Source organism: Triplophysa dalaica, chromosome 1 (assembly GCF_015846415.1).
Source record: "Triplophysa dalaica isolate WHDGS20190420 chromosome 1, ASM1584641v1, whole genome shotgun sequence".
Classification (NCBI taxonomy): Eukaryota; Metazoa; Chordata; class Actinopteri; order Cypriniformes; family Nemacheilidae; genus Triplophysa; species Triplophysa dalaica.
Window position 1 is genome coordinate 30,343,197 of NC_079542.1, and position 27,686 is coordinate 30,370,882.

General features: G+C 39.8%; 1 protein-coding gene across 1 annotated transcript; it reads left to right on the top strand.

Annotated features, from left to right (window-relative positions):
* Positions 1-13,625: 13,625 nt before the first annotated feature.
* On the top strand, positions 13,626-25,336 carry LOC130417449 (E3 ubiquitin/ISG15 ligase TRIM25-like). The gene is made up of 5 exons (XM_056743014.1): positions 13,626-13,648; positions 13,867-13,902; positions 24,263-24,840; positions 25,097-25,196; positions 25,290-25,336. The coding sequence occupies exons 3-5, from the start codon at positions 24,286-24,288 to the stop codon at positions 25,334-25,336; spliced, it is 702 nt and encodes a 233-aa protein (XP_056598992.1). The 5' UTR covers positions 13,626-13,648; positions 13,867-13,902; positions 24,263-24,285.
* The last annotated feature ends 2,350 nt before the right edge of the window (positions 25,337-27,686 follow it).

Sequence of the window (27,686 nt, forward strand, 5' to 3'; positions counted from 1 at the left end):
TCTTGATTAAATGCAATAAAAGATTATTTTTGTTAAATACATCATCCTACTTTGTCATGTCCAGTCAACTATGCTACTTTTGTCAACTATGATACTGGGCTGTCAATTAAGTTACCATTATGTTTTTAAAAAAATACATGTATTTCAATGGTTCCCTAATCTCCAAGTAAGTATTTAGAAACTGAGTAGCTGTCAAATATATACCTCAGCATAATTTCATTAAGAAAATTAGCATGAATCAAGCAGTTTGGAAACAAAAATATACAGACCGGTTACTTCAGTACTTGAAATTTGGGGTTTCAATTGAACAAAATGTGTATTTTCTTAATTAATTGGGTATTTTAATTGAAAAGGTAGGTAAATAGACTCATATTCTTCCAAGAGTAATGATTTTTTTCAATGTCTGCCATTTACTTTAAGTTCAAACTTATAGGTTTTGTCCGTAACATAGTTGACCAAATAATGAGTAAACTTCTTGTTTTTAAAACTAAATATCTGAAATCAATTATGCCTGAGCTTGGCAATGACTAAAAACGAAATATTTCAGGGATGATTTATCAGGGAAGATAATAATATTTTGTAAATAAATATATTTTTTCCCAGAATTATTCAAACTCAAAATCTCCCACAATTATATATTGACCCTTCTCTAAATCTTGGCTTGAGACAAAACATATGATTCTGGCTATGTTTCTGAGATGGTAGTAGGCTGATCTGCTTATTGCTTTGACATGACTGCTGAAACTTAGGTCAGATTCTAAAATTACCCCAAGATTTTTTACCTTACTTTGTGTCTTTAGACCTCTTAAGTCAAGGTATGTATTTAACTTGTTAGTTCCATCCTTGTTACCAAAAACAATGACTTAAGTTTTGTTTTTATTTAACTGAAGGAAGTTTTGACACATCCAGCTGTTAATTTCATCAATGCATTGGGAAAGAGAGTCAATAGGCCTGTAGTCATTGGGTGAGAGGGCTAGGTAGATCTGAGTGTCGTCTGCATAGCTGTGGTAGGCAATTTGGTACTTTTTCATTATTTGGCCAAGTGGGAGCATATACAAATTGAAGAGGAGCGGGGCAAGAATTGAGCCCTGTGGAACACCACAAGTCATGGGTGTCCAGTCAGATTTATGGTTGCCTATGTTCACATAGTAACCTCTCCCTTTAAGGTATGACCCAAACCATTTAAGTACCAACCCTAAAAGCCCTACCCAGTTTTCCGGCCTATGTAGGAGTATGGTGTGATCTACGGTGTCAAAGGCAGCACTGAGATCTAGTAATACCAGAACTGATATTTTGCCTGAATCAGAATTTTATTGAATATCATTAATTATCTTTATGAGCACTGTCTCTTTGCTATGATGCTGACGGAAACCAGACTGATAATTGTCCAGGTAGCCATTTGAGTTAAAGAATTTGGTCAGCTGAGTGAAGACAACCTCCAGAATGGATTAAAGTTGTCAATAAAGTTCAGTCCTCTCATGTTTCAGGTTTTTTGCAACCATATGTTCAGACTGAGTAGCCGAGAGAACATATTCGTTCCCCGAGCTGGGAGAGGTCCACTGATGGATGGCTGAACTTTTAGCTTTCCAAGCATTTCACTGCTCTTTTCGAGTATCGTTTTTGCCCACATGTATGACAATCCGATTAACAGACTTATGTTGTTTAAGGATGTTTGACAGTTTCTTGCTTACATCACCAATCATTGATGGAGGGAAATAGTCTGTATGTATAGCCCTGCTACGAAGGTTTCTGATAATAGAGTCCCCCACTATCAGAGTATTTGGCTCGGCTGCTTTCTGAGCAGAGTGCCGTTGCCTGTTTGACACACAGCGTCTGCCAACTGCAGTGTCCACTTAGATTTTTGTCTGACCACATTTGGGGATTCTTCACCCATGTTCATCAGTGCCTCATATCTATTTTCAAGATGTACAGGGGGTGGCAGAGTACCAACATTGTCTAGTCGAGACTTAGCCATATCTGGGGTAGATGAAGCTAATGCGGCAATTTGTGAAACTCTTGACAGTCTGATATTACGAGAATCTTTAGGTCTTGCGCCCCTTTTTTGCCAACGGTTTGTGTCCACAGCTACCTTTTGTTTGCATCTGTACAGGTTTGTCTGAGCTAATTATAATCTGATGAGAAGTGCTGGGTTCTCATAACTCACCGGCTGTATGCTGAGGGGGTCCACGGCGAGTATCAGCTGTGTGTTCTTGCAGGGACGGCAATATTGGGAGTACCTCATGCAGCAGTGTGTGTGTATTCTATCTATCTCGACGACTTGCTCATCTTGGTGCACTCGCGAGATCTGTTGTGTGCGCACAGGGACCTTGTGCTCTGGCACCTCGACCGACTGGGCCTACGGGTCAACTGGGACAAGAGCAAGCTCTCCCCCATGCAGAGCATCTCTTATCTCAGTATGAACTAGACTCTATCATCCTGATGGCGCGCTATGCATCTGTGGCACTTCACAGTCAGCAACCAGCGGGCCAGCGAGGTTGATGCATATGAGACTGCTTCAGGGCTTTCTTTGGCTTAAGAGTCGGGTTCCTTGGAGCGACAAACTTATTGCGAGTGATCAGCAAAGCGTAAATCAACTCTAAGAAATGTTACTTTCCTGGCCTCAGAAACACAATACTCTTACTATAGTACAGTTCCACTTCAGAAATCATAATGAAATCAAGCATTTTAAGTGACATTAATATGTGATAAGTAAACACAGAAACAATTTGAGCGTGGATAAAAATGCGGGTTTATTGACCACGCTAAAGGGAAAACAAACGGACTAACTAACAAATAACAAACGCTAAACAAACAATACATGAAACTAAAAGCTGTAAAGAAATGAAAGAAAAAGACAAACCAATGAGTGGCAATATTACATCAGCTATTCACATCTGCATTATCCATCAAGCCCATTATGGTTATTTAAAGGGGTTACAGCTTAAACGAGATATTTAGAATATAGTTCAATACTTGCATTGGCTTCTTGGCTGTGCTGGGACAATTTCTCAGTGCGCCTTAAAAAGATCACAGTACAAGAGTAAGATCACAGTTTGAGCACTGAGTCTGTTTGCTGTGAGGTTACATTTTGACCTCATCGTCAGTATTCTGAAAGCTCATGGTGACATCCCTGTGAGATCACTGTAATTAGCATGCTGGACTCCGCCCCCGGATATCCGGGTAAGAAAGGCAGATGGCGTGCTGCATCCATTCACCTTAGTTAAGAGGAGACTGAGGGCCTCTCATGACTACTGCGGTTGTTGGTACATGTTTGTGGATAGAAGGACTTGCTTACCGATAGATGGAATGTCCAGCCCGCCCGCAGGGGGTGCTTACTTAGTGATGGATGAAATGCCTGTTCTTCGCCTCGTGGGGGGAAGAAGGGAGGCTTTATTCTCTTTCCGCCTCTGCCTCGGGATGCCCATCCCGAGGTAGGAAGAAGTTCCACCATGTCCAGACGACGGATAGATGCCCATCCCCAATTTGAGATTACACCAGATACAGCTGCAGACTGACCGAACATCCCAGCTCCATCTAAGGCAATTCCACCAGCTGCCAAGAGAAATATGACCATCGGACCATCCCAGCTCAGACCACTACATCCCCAACCAAGAGCAAAGACGGACTATTTGTCTTATTAATGCTGAAGTTACAATATTTTGTATTAAATGCTAAACTTAAATCACATGTCAGCAGTTTGAGTGCAGCTATGACACGTCAGAGGGGATCTGGCCCTCCCGGTTGAGCCTGGTTTCTCCCGAGGTTTTTTTCTCCATTAATCAATCATTGGAGTTTGGGTTCCTCGCCACAGCAGGGCAGTGTTGGCCTGCTCACCGGGAGACTGCATTCATTCATTTATTTATTTATTTAGAAATTAGATGTTATTTATTAGAATGAACTTACTCGTTGTATAAATACCATGCACTGTGCTGTGTTTTAACTTTTCTGTTTTTCCTGTTTGCCCCTGTAAAGCTGCTTTGAAACAATACACATTGTGAAAAGCGCTATATAAATAAACTTGAATTGAATTGAATTGAATTAAGTTGCACCCACCTATGGTTAGGGGGGAAGGTGCTTTCGCAGGCATACGCCCTACCGGCTGTCGGTCCTACAAGTTGCCATGCAAGACGCGGGCTGACACCGGTTATACACGGAGGTTGTAAAACCTTGCGAAGGTGATTTGCGTAGCCCAACCCGCAGTTCTGCAGATGTCTGCCAGAGAGGCTCACTGATAGTGGACACGGGTGGTCCTGGTATTGGTAAGCCGTCGTGACGACGTCCTCAATCCAGTGCGCTACTCTATGTTTGGAGACAGCCCTCCCCTTCTGCTGACCTCCAAAACAAACAAAAAAGCTGATCAGAGCTCCTGAAGTTCTGCGTACAGTCTAGGTGGAGGCGCAGTGAGCCTACTAGACACAACACGGATGGGGTTGGGTCTTCCTCCCCGGTGGGCACGTAGACAGGCTGGGGTCTCAGGATCATGTGAGAATCGCTGGGCCTGAATTCTAGGCAATCAGGGGAAACGGAGAATGCTTGTAGGTCCCCTGCCCTCATGTTCAAAGCCAGCACCTTCAGGAGAACTGTCTTCATCGTTAAGTGAGGTAGAGTGGCGTCTTAGATGGGCTCGAAGGTGGGCCTATTAAGGCCCACCAGGACCTCAAGGTCCCAAGAGGTAATGGAGCACGGAAGAGGCGGGTTCTGTCTCTCGCCCCCCCTTAGGAACCTAATGGTCAGGTCATGCTGTCCCAGAGACTTTCTAGCATCTGAGTAGTGCTTAGCGGGAACAGCGGCTACATACACTTTCAGTGTGGAAGGGGAGAGGTTAGTTTTCAAGTCTCTCTTGTAAAATGAACTAAAAGTTCCTGATCAAGCAACTCCGTGGGTCTTCTCTGCGAGAAGAACACAAGGACGAGAAGAGGCGCAACTTATAGGAATATTGCCGCGTAGAGGCCCGGACCTAGCCTATGTAATGGTCTCTACCGCCGGTAGGGGTAGGCCACTCAGGATCTCTTTGTCCCGTCCAAGGGTCAGACATGGAGGTTCCAGATGTCTGGCCTGGGATGCCACAATGTGCCCTTCCCCTGAGAAAGCAGGTCCTTCGTCAGGGGAATCAGCCAGGGGGGAGTTGTCGTCAGAAGCATTAGCTCTGAGAACCAAGTCCAGTTTGGCCAGTACCGCGCAACTAGTAGCACTTGCTACTCCTCTTCGCTGACTTTGCACAGGGTCTGTTCAATGAGGCTCACTGGGACGAAGGTGTACTACCGCTTGTCCCTTGGCCAGCTGTGCTCAACTCAACTATATTTATATAGCGCTTTTTACAATTTTCATTGTTACAAAGCAGCTGTACATGAGACACACTGAATACAAGAAAAACAACTAAAGGCATATACCTGTAAAAACAAGATAAAGGTGAAAACAACAAAAGACAGACATACAAACGCACACACGCAAACACACTCGCACACACGCACAGTGAAAGCATACATTTGAGATAAAGGAAAGAGAACCACAGGTCAAATATTAAACGGACTATAAATTCTTATGTGCAATATTAATTATGTCTAACTTCAAAATTCTAAAGCAGCCCCCCCGGCCAGGCAAATAGTGCAAAACAATATGCAAACGGTGGCGAGGAACCCAAAACTTTTGAATTTTTTAGAAATTCTAGGTATTACTAACTGACAGGACGCCTGAGAGCGTAAGTCACGTGGAGGATTGTAATACAATCGAAGTTAATTTAAATACTGCGGCGCTAGACCATGTAGGGCTTTATAGGTAATAAGCAAGATCTTAAAGTTAATGCGATGCTTTATAAGTAACCAGTGCAAGGTTAACAGAACCGGGGTTATATGCTCATACTTTTTTGTACTTGTAAGAACTCGAGCTGCCGCGTTTTGAACCAGTTGCAGTTTTTGTAATAGGCCTGCAGGGCAACCACCTAAAAGTGCATTACAGTAATCTAGTCTTGATGTCATGAATGCATGAATTAATTTCTCTGCATCTGACAGTGACAGCATATGACGTAGTTTAGATATATTCTTAAAATGAAAAAATGCAATTTTACAGGTGTTGGCGACATTGCTCTCAAATGACAGATTTCTATCGAATACATGGGCAAGATTCTTAGCTGACGACGAGGATTTTATGGAGCATCCGTCAATAGTTAAGCAGTATTCTTGGTTGTTACGTATGGCGGTTTTTGGTCCAGTAGTAAAAATTGTTACTCATCCAGTTTTTTAAATCAACTATGCATTCCTTTATTCGATGGAACTGCTGGGTTTCATGAGGCTTCGAGGAAATATAAAGTTGAGTATCATCAGCACAACAGTGAAAGCTAATTCGGTGTCGCTTTATATATCTCCTAGAGGTAGCATATATAATGCGAAGAGCAGAGGCCCTAAGACTGAGCCCTGTGGTACACCGTACTGGACTTAAGATTTGTGGGACACATCATTGTTTATTGCTATAAAAAACGGTCAGATAAATAAGACTTAAACCATTTCAATGCTATTCCATTAATGCCAATGTACTTTTCGAGTCTGTGTAGGAGTATGCGGTGGTCAATGGTGTCAAATGCAGCACTAAGGTTTAGCAGCACCAATAACGAAATACAGCCACGGTCAGACGCTCAAAAGCAGATCATTTGTAACTCTGATCGAAGCTGTCTCTGTAATTTGACATGCTCGAAATCCAGACTGGAATACTTCATTAATGTCATTCCTTTAACTGAGTTGAAACTACTTTTTCAAGAACTTTAGATATAAAAGGTAAATTCGATATAGGCCTGTAATTCCCTAGTTCTCTTGGGTCGAGTTTGGGTTTTTTGTGCGCCAGAGCATCCGTACCGAGGGGGGCCCACGGACAGGGAGTACCATAGTGGGCATCCGGTGGTGTCCAGGGAGGCGAACAGGTCTACCTGAGCCTGCCCAAACTGCACCCAAATGAGCTGGACTGCGAGGCGTCGACTGACAAGAGAGCGCGCCGGGTGTCTACTTCAGGTCGCCTGATATATGTGGCTATCATGGAGCCCAAAGGTATTCTCGGTCTCCCTGGGGTCTTCCCATGGGGGCCGCTTCTGCTTCAGCACGTTCCACCAGGGGGACATCGACCTATCCTCTAGCTGACCCACCATTGAGGAGGAAAAAGGGTGGCAGAACTAGTTTGACGTGCACGCGCCGAAAAAGGGGGCGTTTACAGGTCTACTGAGTTCCTCATGCCATTCCGGGAAACACGGCAATGGGAGCAGGCATAGCTTGGAGCCACGTTCAACCCTGAGGCACCATGTATCCGGCCGCGAGCACTGAGAGAGGCAGTGCGGTGCACTGCAACCCAATGCTTGTGGCGGCCCGGGAAAGCATGGCTGACAATCCGACATCTGCTTCTTCCTGAGCTCGTTCCCGGAGGAGGGAAATGCCAGGTATCGTCGGAGTCAAATGCCAGTAAGTCACCCCCCCGAATGCTGAAAGGGACATCTCATCATCACGCACCGTTACTGATACGTGATCGAGGAACGAGATGATGTGACCGTCTCTTGGGGAATCGGTCAGACGAGACGAGGTGCGAACGGTCCACAAGCCAGTGGCTGACGGATTTAACGCTCACAGTAATCCTCACATCACCCTCATTGCTCACGGTAGCAGACGGCAGGGCTGTAGCCACTGCCGTCACGGAACGGGAAGCAGACGAGGTGGTGGGTGAGTCCGATGGGAACACAGTCGCCCGTGACGCAGTGCGGGCAGAACTTATCCAAAACGGCTGCACCAGCGTGCTGAAAACTCAACACTTGAGGCAGCCATCGTGTCCGTCCCCCTCCACGATGTGTGTATTGCACCCATGAGAACAGCAGGACATGCCACGCTGGAGAAATATTCCTGTTTAAGAGAAAAAAACTACAACACTTCTGGAACTTCTGAGATGCCCAGGGGAAGTCGCCGCAGGAAGGGACAGTCCGCTGCATCACGTCGTGAGACTCCTGCAGTAATTTGGCGTAGAGTTGAAGTATGCAGCATGCTGTCTCCCTTTTATATACGGATATCCAGGTGCAGAGTCCGGCATGCAAATTTAATTCGCTAATTTCATTGGCCTTTTTCTAAACTAGCTTTCACCTCTGGCTCCTGGATGGAACGAGGAGATACTGAGTGACAGGGCCGGCACGCCTGCGAAACACCTTCTTCCTTTTCTGGGCAAGTCAGTGCATTCTTCTGGCTCCTTACTTCCCCAAATGGGTGAAGTACAGGTGTCCTATCCATCCCTAAGCATCTCTTCTGGTTATGGACGGAGCGGCCCGTCTACCAAACTCGGTATAAGCAAGTTTCCATCACGGGGTTAACCCTTTTAATTGAGCTGTTGCTCAACACGTAGTGACTCCCCAGTTGGTACATCAAATCTGATGTTTTTTCCTCACTCGTGGTTCCCCGCCGTTGAACCTGTGACCTCTCCACAGTGTACTCCGTTGGGGACCGCTTTATCCCATGAGTTCTCCCCACTAGTGGGACCTTGTAGGTAATTTCCACATATCACCTCCCTAAGGTAGGATTTGGCCTCCGTAGTGCATTTTCCTCTTTCGAGGATCCTGCGCTTCCCGGTGTCCCTCACAACGCCAGTGCTGCCTTACTTTTGCACTGGAGAATCACAATTTGCGGCAGCGCTCACTCGTGACTCGCCTTGGTCCCAACCCTGGAAGTCGTGTTCCCGCAAAGCACAGTGCCGTTTCATATAGGGACACCATTTGTTGGTTCGACACATGTCGAGAAACCGATAGAAAGGGAACGTCTTGGTTACCTATGTAACCTCAGTTCCCTCTGTCGGTATCTCGGTGTTCTGTCGAACCAACAGATGGGGTTTGACTTGAGAACCTATCATCTTCTGACTAGTTTTGAAAAGGCAAATGAAAAACAGCGGGACGATGTCCACACTTGTGGTCAAGGAGAGACACCTCTGAACCTTGCTCAGATGAGTGAAGCCGAGAAAGTTTGCTTTCTCGATGCACCCATCTCAGGAGGGTGACTTGTCGGTGATACTGTTGAGGACTTCTCCCAGCAATTCTTGATAGTAAAGAAGCAGACGGAGGCTATCAAGCATTTTCTCCCCCACCGAGATCCTGTGCACCCTCTGCTTCGGTCCTCTTCGAGGCTGGCTCCAGCTTCCCCACACAAGTGGCCCCCCAGTAGAAGATGTCGAGGAGGAGACGACAGCCCCGTCAGCAGCTGCCGCGGAAGCAGAATCGGCCCTGACGGGAAGATCCCAAGGAGATCGAGAACACCATCGGGCCCGACCCTAACCATTCCATCGCTGGTCTGTTGATCCGGGAAGGTCCCAACATCTGCCGGGCCCCTTCGGGGGTCTAGCGACCACATTTTTGCAAAAAGAGTTTCCTTTCTCTCTCTGGGTGTTTATCACAGCCGCTCTCACAGATCATACCCCTGTAATAAGTGCACTGTAAGTCGCTTTGGATAAAAGCGTCTGCCAAATTAAATTATTATAATTACTCCCCCTGACTCTGTCCCTGGGAGCCTGGCTAGAGCTTCCCAAACTGTCACGGTGGCTACGGAATATGATCCGTCTCGGGTACGCAATCCAATACGCCAGATGCCCACCAAAGTATCGGGGCATCCTCTAACCTCAGTCAGAAGCAAGGATGCTCCCGTGCTTCAAGTGGTCATCAGTACAGGATCCTCCCCTTCGGTCTGTCTCTGTCCCCAAGAGTCTTCACGAAGGTAGTGGAAGCCGCCCTCGCTCCCCGCAGGGAGAAGGACGTGCGAGTACTCAACTATCTCGATGACTGGCTTATCTTGGCACACTTGTGAGATCTATTGTGTACACATAGGGACCAGGTGCTCTGGCACCTAGATCGTTTGGGACTACAGTTCAACCGGGAAAAGAGCAAGCTCTACCCTGTGTAGAGAAAGCTCTTTTTTTCTAGGTATGGAACTCAATTCTGTCTCTATGACAGTGCGATACATACACAGAGTATACACAAGTATAAGAAGCGCACAGGGAGGCCATATTCACCCCCAAAAATTGAAAAAACAATGTCAACAGCTTCTGAACATGCCTTGTTGTTTAATGTTTCTTGTCTTGATTTGGAGAAAAAAATTTTTTCAAGCATCTCCTTCAAAGACTCCTCAAAGTACAGTGCTGCTGAAGGACTATATGAGATTTGCTTTCCTGGTCCTTTCTAAGTGAAAACTTTATTTTTCCTGGGTTTCCAAAATTTGCTGAAATACTCATGTATTCCATGCATGTCTTAACTTCACATCCAAAACATTTAATAAGTGAAGACTTCTGAATGTGTATAGGTAGTCTCAACCCATGAGATTATTTAGTTGTTATTTACAGAATCTATGTTTATCATTGGTTCATGCCTGTCATGGTGTTGCCTTTCATGTCTTTTGTTTGATGTCTTGCTGAAATGAATGACACATTTCTTGCAACATAGATTCCCTCTCTGAACTGGATAAAGATCAGTGGTGTCAAGGATCAAAAAGTGTCACTTTTTAAGCAATTACTTACACGTGTCACCTTCAGTATAGTGGATGTCAAATCTTAAATCTCTTTTGGATATGTGATGCCTAGATGCTGTTACAGATACACTACAGTAACAGCAGACCTGCACCTATATTCACAAAACATTTTATCTCAACACTAATAGCTCTCCAAAATTTGCTATCTGGGCTCCTAATCAGCAATAAAAAAAATTTGTTAAGATTGTCCACTTAAAACCTATTCACAACGCTGCTCAGAGCAACTTTTAAAAAGGAACAAATCTTAAGCTAAGAAAATGGGCAGGGTTGACATTGCTGCTATCATCAAGCTCACTGACTACATTTACATTTAGATTTACATTTAGGCATTTGACTTTTATCCAAAGGGACTTGCATTTTACATAGATATTTGCACTCCCCTGGGATTGAACCCACAACATTGCGTTGTTATCACAATGCTCTTACCACTGAGCTACAGGAAAGTTTGAGGTTATACTAGGACCACAGGACATTTAACAACTTTAATTAAAATAAACAAAAACCCCAACAAAAAAAAACCAAACATAATGTCAAGGCATGGTCCTCTCTGTCCGTACGCTCCTCCGTGAGAGATGTGAGACCGGTCATTATCACTCGCGTCACCTGCCTCCCATCGTTATATTAACTCAAAGAGTTATTTTTGCAAATAGTTTATACGTTCATTTTAAGTAGGTGTTCAGCTTATTATATGCATATTGCCTGTTTCATAAAAAGTTAGCAGATATTAGTGGTCTATTGTCATTATCATGACATCTTTTTGAAATGTTTACGTTTCAAGGTAGACTGCCGGTGTTACAGCCATTTTAGGATTGTTGTGAGGTGGTCTGAGTGATTAAGGAGTCCTCTTCTCTTAGATTCCAATTCCGACTAATAAATGTGATGCCATTACATAACTTTAGTTCACAGTTTATTTGATTCAGAATTGGTGACACGATGCATTTTCACTTTCACACAAGATACAAATTAATAACATTTCAACATTTTAAATGCAGTTCCTAACTTTTTACTACGTTTTTGTTGATTATTAATACGCAGGCTACTGTATTCATTTTTTAAAACAAGTAGAAAATATGTTGAATTTAATTTCAAGTTATATCGAAATTATGTGTTATTTCAAAAAGATACGACATACAAAACTGTAAGCATACATTATAAATAAAGTATAAATTGTTCATCTGAACATGATAACCAATTACTAAGCTTGTTGTTTGCCTCACAGTGGACACAAGTGAAGTCTGGCTGCTCTTTCTTGTGTTTTGTAAACGATAGGGGGCAATGTCAACATTAATGTTATCCCCTGGTTGGGCCTTTGTTCTCCTGAGGTATTCTTTCTCCATTGGAGTTTTGGGTTCCTAGCCACCATTTGCATACTGTTTTGCCTGGCCGGGGAGGCTGCTATAGAATGTAGAATTTAGAAGGAGAATTTTAAAGTTTTACTTAATTAATAATGTATAAAGAAATGTATAATCTGATTGATGCTTGATCTCTGTTTCTCTCTCCTTTATCTTAAATGTGTGACTCTCAGTGATGGCCACTGTGCGTCCGTGTACTGTATGTGTTTGCGCATGTGTGTTTACAATAGTTTGCGTGTGCCTTGTATGTGTGGAGTGTTTTGCATGTCGGTGTGTTTGAATTGGTGTGCGTATCTGTCTTCTGTTTTCACCTTTTTTTTTTTTAACAGGAATAACCTTATTACATATGTTTTGCTTATTGTCAAAATTTTTCTTTTACAGCTGCATTGCAACAATGATAATTGTAAAAGCGCTATATAAATAAAGTTGACTTGACTTGTGATGTGATCTAGTTGAAGTTGTCATAGGTCATGGTGTATTTTGTTTGACTAACAAACAAAATATAAACACCTAATTTTTAAAGGTTTAAGAACCTTTCATGATCTCCTTTGGTTTCGTATCTCCCGGTTGCACTAAAAGTCAGTCCGTCGCAGTTTTCTGACACAAAATGATGTTTTTAGGTATCCTTGCGCTTTTTTAAGTGGGTACACGGAAATTCTTGATCTTTTCTATTGGGTATACGGCATATACCTGCGTATCACATACACCACTGCACTCCCCATACCACCTCATCTTGCCCACATATCGTATGGAATGATGGCACTTGGGCGGTCCGCTCCTGTTTGCCAGATTTGGGCCACAGGCATGCCAACTCTATGCCACATGTCAAAAAACTAAACATATAAAGCAGAGCTGGCCCAGATTTATCCCAAAACCAACACTTTTAAGTGCTCCAGTTTAACATAATTTGTATTGAGTTGCATTATTATTATAGTGATGATTGAGTTATTAGTGATGAACACCTGCTGTTAAAAAATCACTGCAGAAAACTTCAACAAAAACTACAAATGTTTTATGACCGTTCCCAGCTGCCAAAAGTCACCATCATGGTGATCAGTGTTTCCTTGAGTTGAACCTTGCCATTTCCTCTTGAACAAAAATACACTTTTAATTGATATGGTAATGAGAATCTAATCAATGAAGTTGGTTGGTAATCAGTGAGATAACTATCATGTTTCCATTAGAATAAATTGCTGCTTATTTTAATATCTCGTATGATTGATTGTAATTTGCTGTATGCAAAGGTTTGTGAAAAACAAATATCACAATTTAGACACACAGAGATGAAGAATCTGTGTATGAATCTCAAAAATGGTGACAATCAACAAACGAAAGGTTCATATTGCAATGCAAGCTGGGTAACATCATGGCACAAAACTTGCATCAATTTGCATCAATTTGCATCAACTTGTTCGTTTGGTTGCTATCTGGGCCTTCTGCTGCAGATGGGAAAAAAATTAGCCATAGCCATGAAACAAAGAGTAGATGGTTTTTAGGAATGAGAATTAAACTTTTTTCAATGATATTAAAAGGATGTAAGTTGTCTAAAGATAAGCAGGTGTTTTTGATTGGGGCTGGATACACACCCAAACAAATCCTGAGCAAATGTTTGTAAATATGCAAAACAGTGTGGATAGTCAGCCAATGGATTTTGTGCTTGGAAATGAAAGTTAACAGAGGGATGGTTACTGCCAGGAAATGAAACTTAATTGAACCATAAAAGAGGCTCAGATACTGCATACCCTGAAGAGAAGAATTCACTTCTTTGAAAAGGTAAGTCTGATTTCTGATCCTGTATGTGTGACTTTTACTGAAGTATATAGAAATATGAAAAATAATCAACAGCTCTCCATTCCTGGGACTTCTTTGTAAAATTGTAAAACTTTATCAATCTATGAAACTGATGGATAGATTTAAATATTTCATAGACTTTGTGAATGTATTGTTTTACCAAAATAAATCTTCCAAAAATGTTTCTCTGTGTTCATCAGAACAAAGACATTTATACAGATTTGGAACAACTCGCGGTGAGTAAATGACAGAATTTCATTTTTGGGTGAAATATTACTATGTATAATATAGCTATTTTGATTACTTAAAAATGCAGTATTAAATAAATTAATGAATTATTATTTTCAATATAGCTTGTTGTTTCAAATTAAGTCGTTATTTTGAGATGCTCATTCAGTATGACGAGAAAAGTCATTATGTTGCATAAATATCTTGTTATTTGAAACAATAAGATGTTATTTCATGATAAACTCTCATTATTTAAAGTTTATACTGATATTAGTCAGTAGAGAGCAGAATACAACGTTTGTATTATTTATTTATTGAATACATAATTGAGAAAACCTCTTAAAGAAGCTTGATTAATTTTATATACGTTAAATAATTTCTTTGATTTGTTTTATCCATATGATTTTCATCTTCTTTCTGGCGAAAAGGACATTTTGTATTTTGCTATAAAGCAGTAAATATCAGAATAAGAATAATAAGATGACCGGACGGCCATCTTCCAGGGATGCCTACCATTTTCGCATTTGTTTATCATTTACATCATATATACATGCGATCTCTGGAGGATGCAGACTCTCCTAATTTTCCCAAATGAAAGATTTCTTTGGGTTAACATCATGTTGACTCTAGGACACCATTTCAATCAACCCATCAGATAAGAGGGATACATTTATTTTTCATGCAAAGTTTTAGGTCACGCTTACACGATTGTTGTTCACATATATCAAACTGATATAGGATATCATTGAGGATTGTTTGTGGTTATAGGATTTATTTATAAAAAATATTGTTCCAGCGTCAACAAAGTTTGCTCACTTGGCAAAATCAGTTTGAGGGAGGGCACAGACGAAAATGGCACATGTCGTCACCTTAGTCTACTCTTATCACTTCTTTTGCAGTTTCTTTTAACACTGCACAAACATTTGTACAAAATATAACGGATGGAAGATTTTTTATGTTAAGAAAAGATTAAGAAATCATTTTTAAATGTTATTTCATATAATATCTAGATTGTGGCCATTCCACTCCAGGGTTTGTTGTATTTCTGCAAAACTAAAACTCAGAAATTTCATAATGTAATCCAACAGCAATGTGATAGACTGACATAATGATAGTTATTTTGACCTGTATCTCCAGTTTGCAAAAAAAATGCAAATATATTTATTTGAAAGATGGTAGAAATAATAAAAGTAGTTCAGAGATTTAAAAAATATATTATTTTACCCAAACACATACTATAAATAGTCATTTAAAAAATAAGAAAAAGGGAAATGGCCTCTTAATTTTATTGAACGGTTGAATCATGTATAAATATTATATATATAAGATATAACATTTAAATAATGAAAGTGCTTTTGGACCAGTGTTTGGATCTTGAGAAATGGTCTATACATTGAAAAAAGAGAAACGTTGGACCATCTTAATACAAACAAAATACGTCACTGTTACAATCAATTTAAATAGTTTTTCTCGAATTACCTCCATGGCTTGGTTCAAAACAAAATTTATCAATTTCAACAAAACATCATTATTGCCATCAGTATTTGCTTGTATCCCTGACTTTGGTTAAATTAAATCTAGATTCACTTTAGGGTTTCTTAATAAGAAAACTTATGCATTAATAAGAGAAAAAAAATGATATTAAGTTAAGTTTTTGTTTTCCAAAACAAAAAAACAGCATCAATAAACGGTCATATGTCTTGCCAAACTTAGACATGAACAGTCAACATACAAACCTCAACAATGGTGATTATCATCAAACGAATTAAGATAAACAGATCACCTGCAAAGCATTCTGACGAGTCATAAATGAGTATTAAACGCAGCATGCATTGCAGCATGAAGCTTTCTCTTGTTAATTGTCACCATAGTTACGGTTCATACACTGATTCTTCATGTCTAAGTGAGTCAACAACGTTTTATATATGTTTTCTCATAGTTCATATGGTGTTTTTGTAAAAGTAAATAATTGATTTACTGCAGGAGAGAGAGTGAGAGTGATTGACAAAACAACACGCTTCTATTCCTCTCTGACTTGCTTTGACCATGCTTTGTATAGGTGTGGTTTCTATTTCACTTGAAGTTATGAAAACGAGGATCCACCCAGTGCAAATGGTCAGGATATGATCGTATTCCACTTTCCCTTGCACAATATAAGCAACATGTTGTGTATAGACTACTTTGCACGATACAAAAAAATATTTGTTCTTATCTTAAATATATAATAAAACCAAGATGATCGTATGACATTTTTATTAGCTATAAATGTTCTGTTTGTTGTATTTTATTAGCCCTGTTGTGTAGTGTTATAAAACTATAACAGGAAGTTCTTCTAGAAGAGCATTGGATCAGCGTTGTTTATGTTTTGTGACATACAAATATGACTTTATGATAAAACTAATCTTCTTGTAGCTTGCCTTAAATCAAAGTCAAAATAACTCACTAAGCCATCCCATATAACAACCAAACCAGCAAATTTTTGCGGCCCAAATCTGGCACACACCTTACTCCCCATATCACCTCATCTGGCCCACATATCGTATGGAATGATGGCACTTGGGGGGGACCGCTCCTGTTAGCCAGATTTGGGCCGCAGCCATGCCAAAGCTATGCCACATGTCAAATACCAAAAAAAAATAAAGCAGAGCCGACCCAAATATAAACAACAGTTAATTTCAGTTCTGGTTCAGATTTATCCCAAAACCTTTCTGTGCTCCATTTTGACAGAATTTGTTTTGGGTTTCATTATTATTATAGTGATGGTGGAGTCATTAGTAATTAATATCTGCTGTTAACAAACAGCATCACTGCAGAAAAGGTCAACAAAAATTGAAAAATTTGATATACCAAAAGAAACACAACAACTTAAACCTGAAATGCAGCCCAGCTAACAAATGTTTGTTATAAGAACGTTGCTTAGAGGTTTTTGATGTGTTTGAATATGTTTAAAAAATATATTTTAATGTTTTAAGAATGTTACCATTAGCTTTCCTTTAGCTCAGTGGTAAGAGCATTGCGTTAACAACGCAAGGTTGTGGGTTCGAACTCAGGGGATTGCAAATACCTATGTAAAATGTATAGGATAATGCAATGTAAGTCGCAATGTAAGTCACGTAAAAGCGTCTGCCAAATTCCTAAATGTAAATGTACCATCATGGTGATCAGCGTTTACTTGAGTTGGGATCCTGACCCTTGTTTCATACATTGTTTGATCTGAATTATAATAGTGTTTTGTGCTTTGAGGTGATCCAGTGTGGTGCTGATAGTCATCATTGTTGAGATGAATACACTGATTCTTCATTACTGTGTGTCTAAATGCAGCTCTTTGTTTTAAGTTTTGTTTTGTCAGACACTAATCTTCAGTCAAACTCCAAGATGTAATGGTGTTCTTTCAGGTATCGCAGAACAGCGTTTAATCAAATGTTAACATAGTAATAATCTCACTGACCACCAAACTTTTGTTAGCTGGGTTGTATTTCAGGTTGTAGTTGTTGTGTTTCAAGTTTTCAAATCTACTTATATAGCGCTTTTCACAATGTGTATTGTTCCCTGGGTAATTTTTTTCTTTTTGTAGTTTTTGTTGAACATATTTTCAATGATTTTGTTTATAAAAAAAAAAAGAGACAATAATTTTTCACTTAATAGAACTACGTGCTATAATCACACTATTTTACCAGTTTTGTTGCCCAATAGGCAGGGGCGTAGCCATAACAATTTTTTAGAGGTGACCAGGTAAGACCGAGTGATTTTAATAGGGTGACCAAAAAAATCCTTACAGACAGAAATTCTTTCGTTTCTACCTTTTAAACCAATTCTTCATTACACATAGTTTGCTGGCCAAAAACATACATACAAAAATGACGTAGAGTAATTTTTTTATTTACCATGCATTCATAGGTCTTTTCCTGCTTACTCTTAAACGTGTTTGTTTTCTGTTGGAACATTACAAAGAGATAAGATGTTAAAAATTACAAGAACATTAGCAAGGGGTTATATGAAACAAAGTGTGTAAAACAAGGAACTGAAGTCATATTCTGTTATCAACCACATGTTCTTTCTTTTATCAATTACACATATATTATAGTGCTGTATATGCACTTTTTTAAATCAAGAGTAATCTAACACCTTAATTATTTGCAAGACTACATGGAATTGAATTGTATAAATCGAATGACATTGCATTTCTACAAAATAACAGTACACAGACAGTACCCCAGCTAGCAGAACTTTGTTATAAGAAAGTTACTTAGAGGTTTTTCATGTTTTTGAAAATGTTTTAAAAACATTCAAAATGTCGAAAGAATGTGTTTAAAGAATGTTCCCAACTAAAAAAAGTCACCATCACGGTGATAAGTATTTCTTTGAGTAGGTGTCTTGTCCCTTACCTCTAATGTGTGAAATTAATTGGGGACTTGAAACTGAGACTTGTTATGGCAACTCAATAAGAACTTAAACCAGTGTAGTCTGATGGTTGGCATTAAGACCATCATCTCTATTGCAGATTGCTCCACAGTATAAATACTAATTGTAAATTGTGCTCTTGACCTTGAAAGAACATATTACTATTAGGGAACTAGGCGTTTTAATGACTAGAAGACTTGTGAAAAAAGGGTGCAAATAAAATTCAGCAGTATTCAGATAAAGACAGGCTTTCAAGATCAGGATATGAAGCTCAACAATGGTGAAAATCAACAAACTAATTCTGATAAAAAGATCTACTACAATGCATGCTGGGTATCATGAACCAGTTTTGTTCTAAGATATTACCCAGCATGCATTGCGACATGAAGTTTTGTTTAGTTGGTTGTCACCATTGTTGAGATTCATACCCTCATTCTTGATGTCTGTGTTTGTCAAAGTCAATTTGTAGATTATGTTTATATTTTTATCCATATCTCACTTGTAGTCATCAAATTGCAAACAAAACACACAATCTTTCATTTTCTTTTGAGATCAACAGCACTCAAATCAGATTAGATCCATTAATCTGAAGAATCTTCCTGTTTCAATTAGCTCATCCAGATTAGTGGCTGCAGCCTCAACAACACTTGTTTTTCTGGTAGCTTGGTGGCATTACGCCTCAACGCATCCATAAGCACCAACCTATTTGCTAAGGCTGTTCTAGTCCCACTGCCAGCGTTGATGCATTCTCAGTGCCACTGGTTTCGTATGGCATAACATTACAACACACAACCAAACCAATTCAACCATACGCATCATGATGACGATTAAGACGTTGCGTTCATAGGCGGTTGTGCTCCTTCAGAACCTACCCACCACCTCATCTGGTTCCCATTCCGTGAGAGCAGCGGCTACAGCCCTGCGGCCCACTACGATTAGCAGTGAGGGTGATATGAGGATTAGTGTGAGACCTAATCCGCGAGACAGTCCGTTCGCTCCTCCTCTCGCTCGACTGACCGTTCCCCAAGAGCCGGTCCCACTTCAACCTAGACTCCCGTCTAGGTCGAAATGTAACTAAATGTAGGTTTCGGCACCTTTGGTTTTGAGAGCTTACACTGCTGCGGGCCAAGCTGCGTGCTCTCTCACCGCCATGGCCATCCTGCATGTTCATCAGGCCTGGAGAGAGCACCACAAGGCAAAGACCGACCCAAAACTTATGCAGGAACTCCGCATCGCCACAGGCCTCGGTCTAATGTCCACACTTGTGGTCCAGGAGAGACACCTCTGGCTGAACCTTACGCAGATGAGTGTCGCCGAGAAAGTCCGCTTTTTTAATGCACCCATCTCACAAGGAGGGATGTTCGGTGATACCGTCAAGGACATCACCCAGCAGTTCTCGACAGTAAAGAGGCAGACAGAGGCTGTCAAGCATATCCACCCTCTAGCCATTGAGATTTCCAGCAGGCCCAGTCCTCTTCGACGCCGGCGCCCCCCTCTCTGGCAGCCTCCCGGAAGAATTTCGTAACCATTGCTGGTTTGTAAATCTGGGACGGTTCCTGCCCTGTCCCAACAGCCCACTTTCTCACAAAAAGAGTTCTCTCTCTCTCTGGGGTGTGAGTGAATGAGTGAGTGTGTGTGCCCTGCGATGGGTTGGCACTCCATCCAGGGTGTATCCTGCCTTGATGCCCGATGACTCCTGAGATAGGAGCAGGCTCCCCGTGACCCGAGGTAGTTCGGATAAGCGGTAGAAAATGGAATGGTCCCCCGTCTTTTTTGCTCAACCAACACAGTTTATACTACTGTTACAGTCATTAAAATAGCTCAGATTTTGTATTCAACGTAAAAGTGATTATATTTCGTTTTATTTTGTTTATAAAGTTAATTTTAGAAAAATGTTTAGTGTTTTTTGTTTGTTAAATTTATTTTTTTATATTAAATCTGCAAAGTTTTTAGTCCGAAGGTAAATAAATAACAAAGTTATCGGCTTGTAAAAAAGGGAGTCGACTCTAAATCACGCTAAAAACTAGTCCGAGTCTCTAACTGCCACATATCTACGTCACTCAATATAGTCCCCGCCTATGTTTGCTGGGACTGCCGCGAAAACTTCACTCTCCTCCCCCAAACACTGTCGCTCATCCGTGATGTGTGTGCATCATGTCTAGAACCTGTCCTGCAAACAAAGGCAAGTCCAAAAGACGTCTTTTCAACGTCGTTGATGACGTTGCATAGACGTCCCCTGAGTAGCCAGAATTAAAGTTATGTTAAAGTTAAAGTTAATATAATAATATTAAAAGTAGCCATATGGCATCAAAGGAGTAAATGTATCAAGCAGTCTCACAATGTCAATCCTACACGCGCACACACAAAGGAGAACAAGGTATATCAGAGGCAGGTAAGCTGGCAACTAAGCCAAAGGCTCCTATATTACAATCGTAACACAAGGTGCATACCCAGATAGCAATTTTTTGCGGCCCAAATCTGGCCCACACCTTACTCCCCATACTTTACTCATCTGGCCCACATATGGCGTGGAATGATGGCACTTGTGCGGTCCGCTCCTGTTTGCCAGATTTGGGCCACAGGCATGCCAAAGCTATGCCACATGTCAAACATCAAAACAAAAAAAGAAGAACTGAACCAAATATAAACAACAGTTCATTTCAATTCTGGCCCAGATTTATCCCAAATCCATCACCTTTCTGTGCTCCTGTTTGACAGAATTTGTATTGAGTTTCAATATTATTATAGGGATGATTGAGTTATTAGTGATGAACATCTGCTTTTTAAAATAAAAAAATATTTGCTCAGAGGAATACAACAACTACAACCTGAAATACAACCCAGCTAACAAAAGTTTGTTATAAGAACGTTCCTTGTTTTAAGATCATTTCCAGCTGACAAAAGTCACCATCATGGTGATCAGTGTTTCCTTGAGCTGGGCTCGTGACCCTTGACATTTTGTCTTGAACACAGATGTACTTATAAAGTAAATTTGTCAAGGAAATTGAAATGATGCTCTGATCAATGGTGTTGGTTGGTGGTCAGTGAGATATCTACCATGTTTACATTTGATTAAATTACTGTCCTGCTGATCTTGAAATTACATTAAAACATCTGGGAGTTTTATTACATTTTTCAGTCTCCAAAGCTTTTTTGAAAAAAAAAATTACTCAGAATTTAGACACACAGACATGAAGAATCAGTTTATGAATCTCAACAATGTTGAGAATAAACAAAAGAAAACTTCAGCCTGTGATGCATGCTGGGTAACATCGTAGCACAAAACGAATTAATAATTTCCAGCATGCATTGCGGTTGATCCGCTTATCTGAGTTAGGTGGTTGTTTCTCACCATTGCTGAGATTCATACATTGATTCTTGATATCTGTGTGATCCTATAATGTTGTTTGATAAAAATACATCAATTTTTCACAAAACTTTCTAGATATGTAAAAACAGTCAAATTTCCTGATTTTACAATGTCCTATCAGGATCTTTAGCATTGCACTCAACCTAAATGAGTACTGAATCAAACTATACCATCACAGAGGTTTCACCAATACCATTTAGTAATGTTCATATTTGCTCTGCCATGACAAGTGTTCTTTATAAGGACACAGTTTCAGCAATTCAAACATAACTTTGCTCAGGGGTCAAGATCCCAACCCAAGTAAACACTGATCACCATGACGGTAACATTCTTAAAACATTTTTTACGTATTCAAACATGTGAAAAACCTCTAAGGAACGTTCTTATAACAATTTTTTGTTAGCTGGGTTGTATTTCAGGTTGTATTTTAGGTTGTAGTTGTTGTGTTTCTCTGGGTAAATACTTTTTTTGTAGTTATTGTTGAACTTTTCTGCAGTGATGCTGTTTGTTAACAGCAGATGTTCATCACTAATAACTCAATCATCACTATAATAATATTGAAACTCATTACAAATTCTGTCAAACAGGAGCACAGAAAGGTGATGGTATTGGTATAAATCTGGGCCAGAATTGAAATGAACTGTTGTTTATATTTGGTTCAGTTCTGCTTTATTTGTTTTGATGTTTGACATGTGGCATAGCTTTGGCATGCCTGTGGCCCAAATCTGGCAAACAGGAGCGGACCGCACAAGTGCCATCATTCCACGCCATATGTGGGCCAGATGAGTAAAGTATGGGGAGTAAGGTGTGGGCCAGATTTGGGCCGCAAAAATTCGCACAGCACTCAGTGACTGGAAGTCCACCACTGCACAGCAAGACTAGCCAGCTGCCTGCCCTGGACCGAGACTCCTGTAACATAAAGAAAATGTACGCAGTGCTTTGAAGCAGTGCAGACGATACGGCATGGACAAAACAGCAGATCCGGAAGGATATGCACAGAGTAAAACTAAAAATGACCCAAGCCTCTCAACTGATCCTCAACTCCTAAATTAAAAACTGATTTGTTACACAACGAACCAAATTCAAAAATATGTGTCTGAACGTGGAGTTTACATACCCTTATATCATGGCCACAGTGGAGCGGCCGCGAAGTAATAGTCGCCAGACAACACTACGCAAATCAACAATTAACTTATTAAAATGATATCCCTCATCAGTATGAGCTGGCTGCAAAACAACAGGTGCCTCTATTACGGGTAACTACTCAGAACTCGAAAGGGACTGTCCTCGGACATTGTCGCTAAAAAGTTAATTTATACAACAGCAGTGCCCAAACGTTCCGCTTTTATATGTTCTGGGGGACACACAATTGGGCAAGGCAAAATCAATGCGTAATGAGCTACTGACAACCCAATTAACTAAAGTTTGTAATAAGAACGTTCCCTTCAGGTTTTTTACATTTTGTCAAATAATGTCATTTTTTTAGTTCTAAGAACATTCCCATCTAACATAAATCACCGTCATGGTGAAAAGTGTTTCTTTGACTTGTGATCTTATATCTTGACTTTCAGTGTTAGATATATAGGCGTGTAGTAACTGAGTGCATGTGCAGTTCTGTTGTTATGGCACATGGGGTCTAATACAATGAAACTAATCTAGTGGTTAGAATCATTGATCTCCAATGGTGTGAGTGTGATGTTTAACCCAAAATAAAACTGTTGCATCCTAATGTCTTTTCTTGCATTTTAATGTTTTTAAAGAATTTGTTAAGTCTGGATATAAAATTACAGCTTTAATTAGACTAACACAGACAAGAAGAATCAGGGTATGAATCTCAAGAATGGTGACAATCAGCAAAGAAAACGTTGTGCCGCAATGCATGCTGGGTAACATCTCAGTTCAAAACTCATTCATGATTTCCAGCATGCATTGCACTTGATCTGTATATCAGAGTAAGTTTGTTGATTGCCACAATTGTTGAGATTCATACACTGATACTTGATGTCTTTGTTTGTCTAAGTCCTGTTGTAGGAGTTTTGCATCCTATTATGACTAAATTTCTAAATATTGAATTGCAATCACACTCTCTCAGGATCAAGAACAAAATTTTCATACGATATGCAATTAAACAATAAAAAAAACTTCAATAGGAAGTTTTTAACGCTTGCAACATTGTAAAGTAATTGACATAAGAGAGTGAAGGGACAAGAGAACAACTCAAAGAAACACTGGTCATCATGATGGTGACTTATGTTAGCAGGACATTTTGTATGTTTTCAAAACGTTTTCAAAAACATGAAAAACTTCTAAGGAACGTTCTTATAAACAAACTTTTTTTAGCTTGGAAGACGGCCCATACTGCTTGTCCCACTACACTCACATAAAGCATATTTAGTAATATTTCTAAGATATTATATATATAATAAATATATATTATTATAAAAAAGTATAGTGCTTCTCGATTTGAAATGAAGCAATTTTTTACATTTTGCACGTTCAGGTGATAAATATTAAACACATTGTTGTGAAACACGTCTCCAGCACGTCTTATTTACAAAAGACATTTTCATTATTATTATTATTACTCAAATCCTCAGGTGTAAACTCAGACCTAATCACCATGGCTACAGCTATAGATGTCTTTCGACACCTTCGGTGTCCCATCTGTAAGAACCTGTTTGTAGATCCAGTCACCACAGGCTGTGGACACAGCTTTTGCCAGCGCTGTCTAGACCAGCACATAAGAATGAGTAATCAACAATGCCTCATCTGTCAGGAGACTGTGTACACCCAACGCAGCGTGAACACTGCTCTCAAAACTATTCTGCAAGAGTTTCTCCAGGTGCAGATGGCCGACCTGAGTCTCTGCACGGGAGGAAGAGGTGAGATCCCCTGCGACATCTGTGAGGAAAGCCTGCCTTTAAGAGCTGTGAAGTCCTGCTTGACCTGTTTGCACTCGTACTGTGAGCGGCATCTGAAGCGCCATCAGTCTTTGAGTAGGCACAGGGGTCATAAACTGGTGAGTCCGGTGGAGAGACTGGATGAGAAAGCGTGTCGTTTCCACGGCAGACCTCTGGAGCTCTACTGCAAACGGGACAAGCGCTTGATCTGCACCTTATGTGTGAAGACTGGGGAAGATGTTGTATCTATCGAGACGGAGAGAGCGAGGAGAGAGGTATAAACCTTTCATAGAAAAGTCCACAGGGGGTACTTTTAAGCGTATGAATATTGAGTTCATCCTGTTTTAATTACATTATAAATATATAATAAGTTTTTACCAAATACCTAGTGAGTAAATTCTAGAAAATTCTAATATCTACTGTATAAAATACAATCAGAACAAATGAGGCTCTAAAACTTGTTTGGTTACATTGTGATGGGGCTTTTAAAGCTGAATCAATGTACTCAGACAGCCTGGTATGTTTCTGCAGGCTGAACAGCAAAATGCTATTAAAGAATTGGAAAGTATGACAAACCAGAGTGAGAACAAACTTGAGGATCTTCAAAACACTGTCACAAAATACCAGGAAAGTCTGTTTCTTTGAAATGTAGAAATATTTTGAAATTTCTGAGAGTGAATCTATAAACAGGCAGAATGATCATTCGCTTCTTCTCTTCTCACAGGTTCAGATAGACAGAGAGCAGAGGGAAATAAAGGAGGTGTTTGCTGAAGTGATGGATGCTGTGAGGAGAGCTGAGGAGGAGATGCTCATTCCTCTTGAGGATGGAAGAAGACGTCTTGACAAGGAGAAGGCAGAGAAAACCAAGCAGATAAAAAAGAAAATCCTCAAGTATAGAGAAATCATCGATCAATTGAACCAAAATAAGAAAGAGGAAGATGACATCGTCTTTCTCCAGGTCAGTGACTAATTATGTAATTTTTTTTAAAATATCTAATAATTTACTGACCCTCATCCTCATAGATCTGCATTGAATGATTTGTCACATATATTTTCACTTGACCCTTGTGAGACGCCTTTGTCATGTATGAGGTTGTAAATCATGCCTAAGTTGCAATTTGACAGCCCTAAAATTGCCAAACAGGCCTGTAAAAGTGTTGGAATTGCTTTGGATGAGGCCGATGAAAGGTGAACGAATGAAATTGAGAGACCCCTGCTGTTTCTTTTATTCATTATTATTACTTGTGCACCTTACTTTTGCTTTTGTATTGGCACTTATGGAGTGCAATTGCAAATGTGTTTTGCTTATATTCAGAAAAAAATGAATAAACTGCTATATAATATTTATTAAACATGCACAAGAAGTTCCCTACGGTTGAATCAATGTTTAAAATTTGCTGACGAATTAACAACAGAAAATAATTGCCTATTTCAGTCTGATCTAATGAAAACATCGATAACAGCTTTTAATACGGCTAATTAAAATTAATTTTAATTAATATAAGCAGGATAATCCACACTAGCCTCTACTTCGTGTTGGGGGGTTTGTCACCTCCAGGTTGTGCTTTAACATCCTTTTACCCACAGCTAACCATATATTATCCCATTCTGATGCACTAAGATGTCAACTCTGTAATGTTGTGTTGATTTTGTCTCTGTTTCAGTCAAACCCTTCTGTACCTGCTGAATTCAAAGATGATCGGACAGTTTCTATTGACACTGAACTGTTTGGCTCCATGAGAAATATAAACTCATCCGCTTTGGCTTCTGTTAGGACTCAGCTAGAGAATCTTTACTCTTTTGGTGAGATATGATGTTTGTGAGTAGTGATGTACATTGTAAAAAATGTTCCGTAATTTTTACGGAAAAATACCGGCAGCTGTGGTTGCCAGTAAAATTCCGTAAAAAATACAGGAAAAGAATGTAAACAGCTTTGCAGTTTAAAACTTCAGGGCACAAACTTCAAACTGTGAATGAACTTAATACATTTTAGTATTTTACATCAACAACATTTCTTTATAGAAAATGAAAACTTGGTCCAAATGCATAAGTGATAACATTACATTTACTTAATTTATTTCTTTGTAATTCATTATTAAAGTTGCTTTTAAACAAAGCAACATGCAAGCATGACATCAAAATATCTTTGCCTGACCGTGAGTTGAACACAGACTCAACTCTTCAGCTTAGTGGTGACCCACAAAACATTTAATATCAGAAAAAAAATTCCGTAGTTTTTACGGAAAAATACCGGCAGCTGTGGTTGCCAGCAATCTACCGTAAAATTACGGGAACATCCTGTTTTTATTCATCCAATCAATTCACAGTGGAAAACATGAGCCAGACCCACTATTCATTTTGGAAACACGACAGAATACTGAAGACGATCATCACTTCTGCTTCACAGGGACTGCAGCATAACAGCCATGACTTGATGCTTTATTGGTTTATTTAAAGTCACCGTTTTTGTGATCAGGGTTTGCTTTAGTTGGCCTCTTTCAGCCGTCATAAATAAGTTTACAGTTTTCTTTGTGCTGCTATAACAATGTTTTATATAAAACATAGTTTTGTAGCAAATCTAAGTGTGATTAGGTATTTACTAAGGTATTTACTCTTTATCTGGGATGTTTATTTAATTACTTATTGTATTTTTTGTTACAAATGCCCCATTGAATCTGCTTTTAAAATTCACATTTCATGCAACAATCTAAAAACTTTTTGAACCATTGAAAAGCTTGAAATTTGTCTTTGACTCAGATATCAAGAATCAGAGTATGTATCTCAACAGTGGTGACTAACAAATGAAAAGCTTACAGCCGCAATGCATGCTGGGAGTCATTGATGAGTTTTGTGCTTTGATGATACCCAGAATGCATTGCGTTAATCTTTAGAGGTTTTTTCTGTTGTCACCATTGTTGAGACAAACTGTTATATTCTAGATATCTGCTAGAACATTTATCATGTGTTAGATGTGCTGTTAAGGATATTCAGTATATTAATTAATTTCATTCAATATCATAAATGAGGACAACAAGAGTGTGTTTCAACTCATAGATGTCAATACTGGGAAAGACTTCTTCATGTGCAAAGCAAAGGGTCAACTCATCACAATAAACAGTGA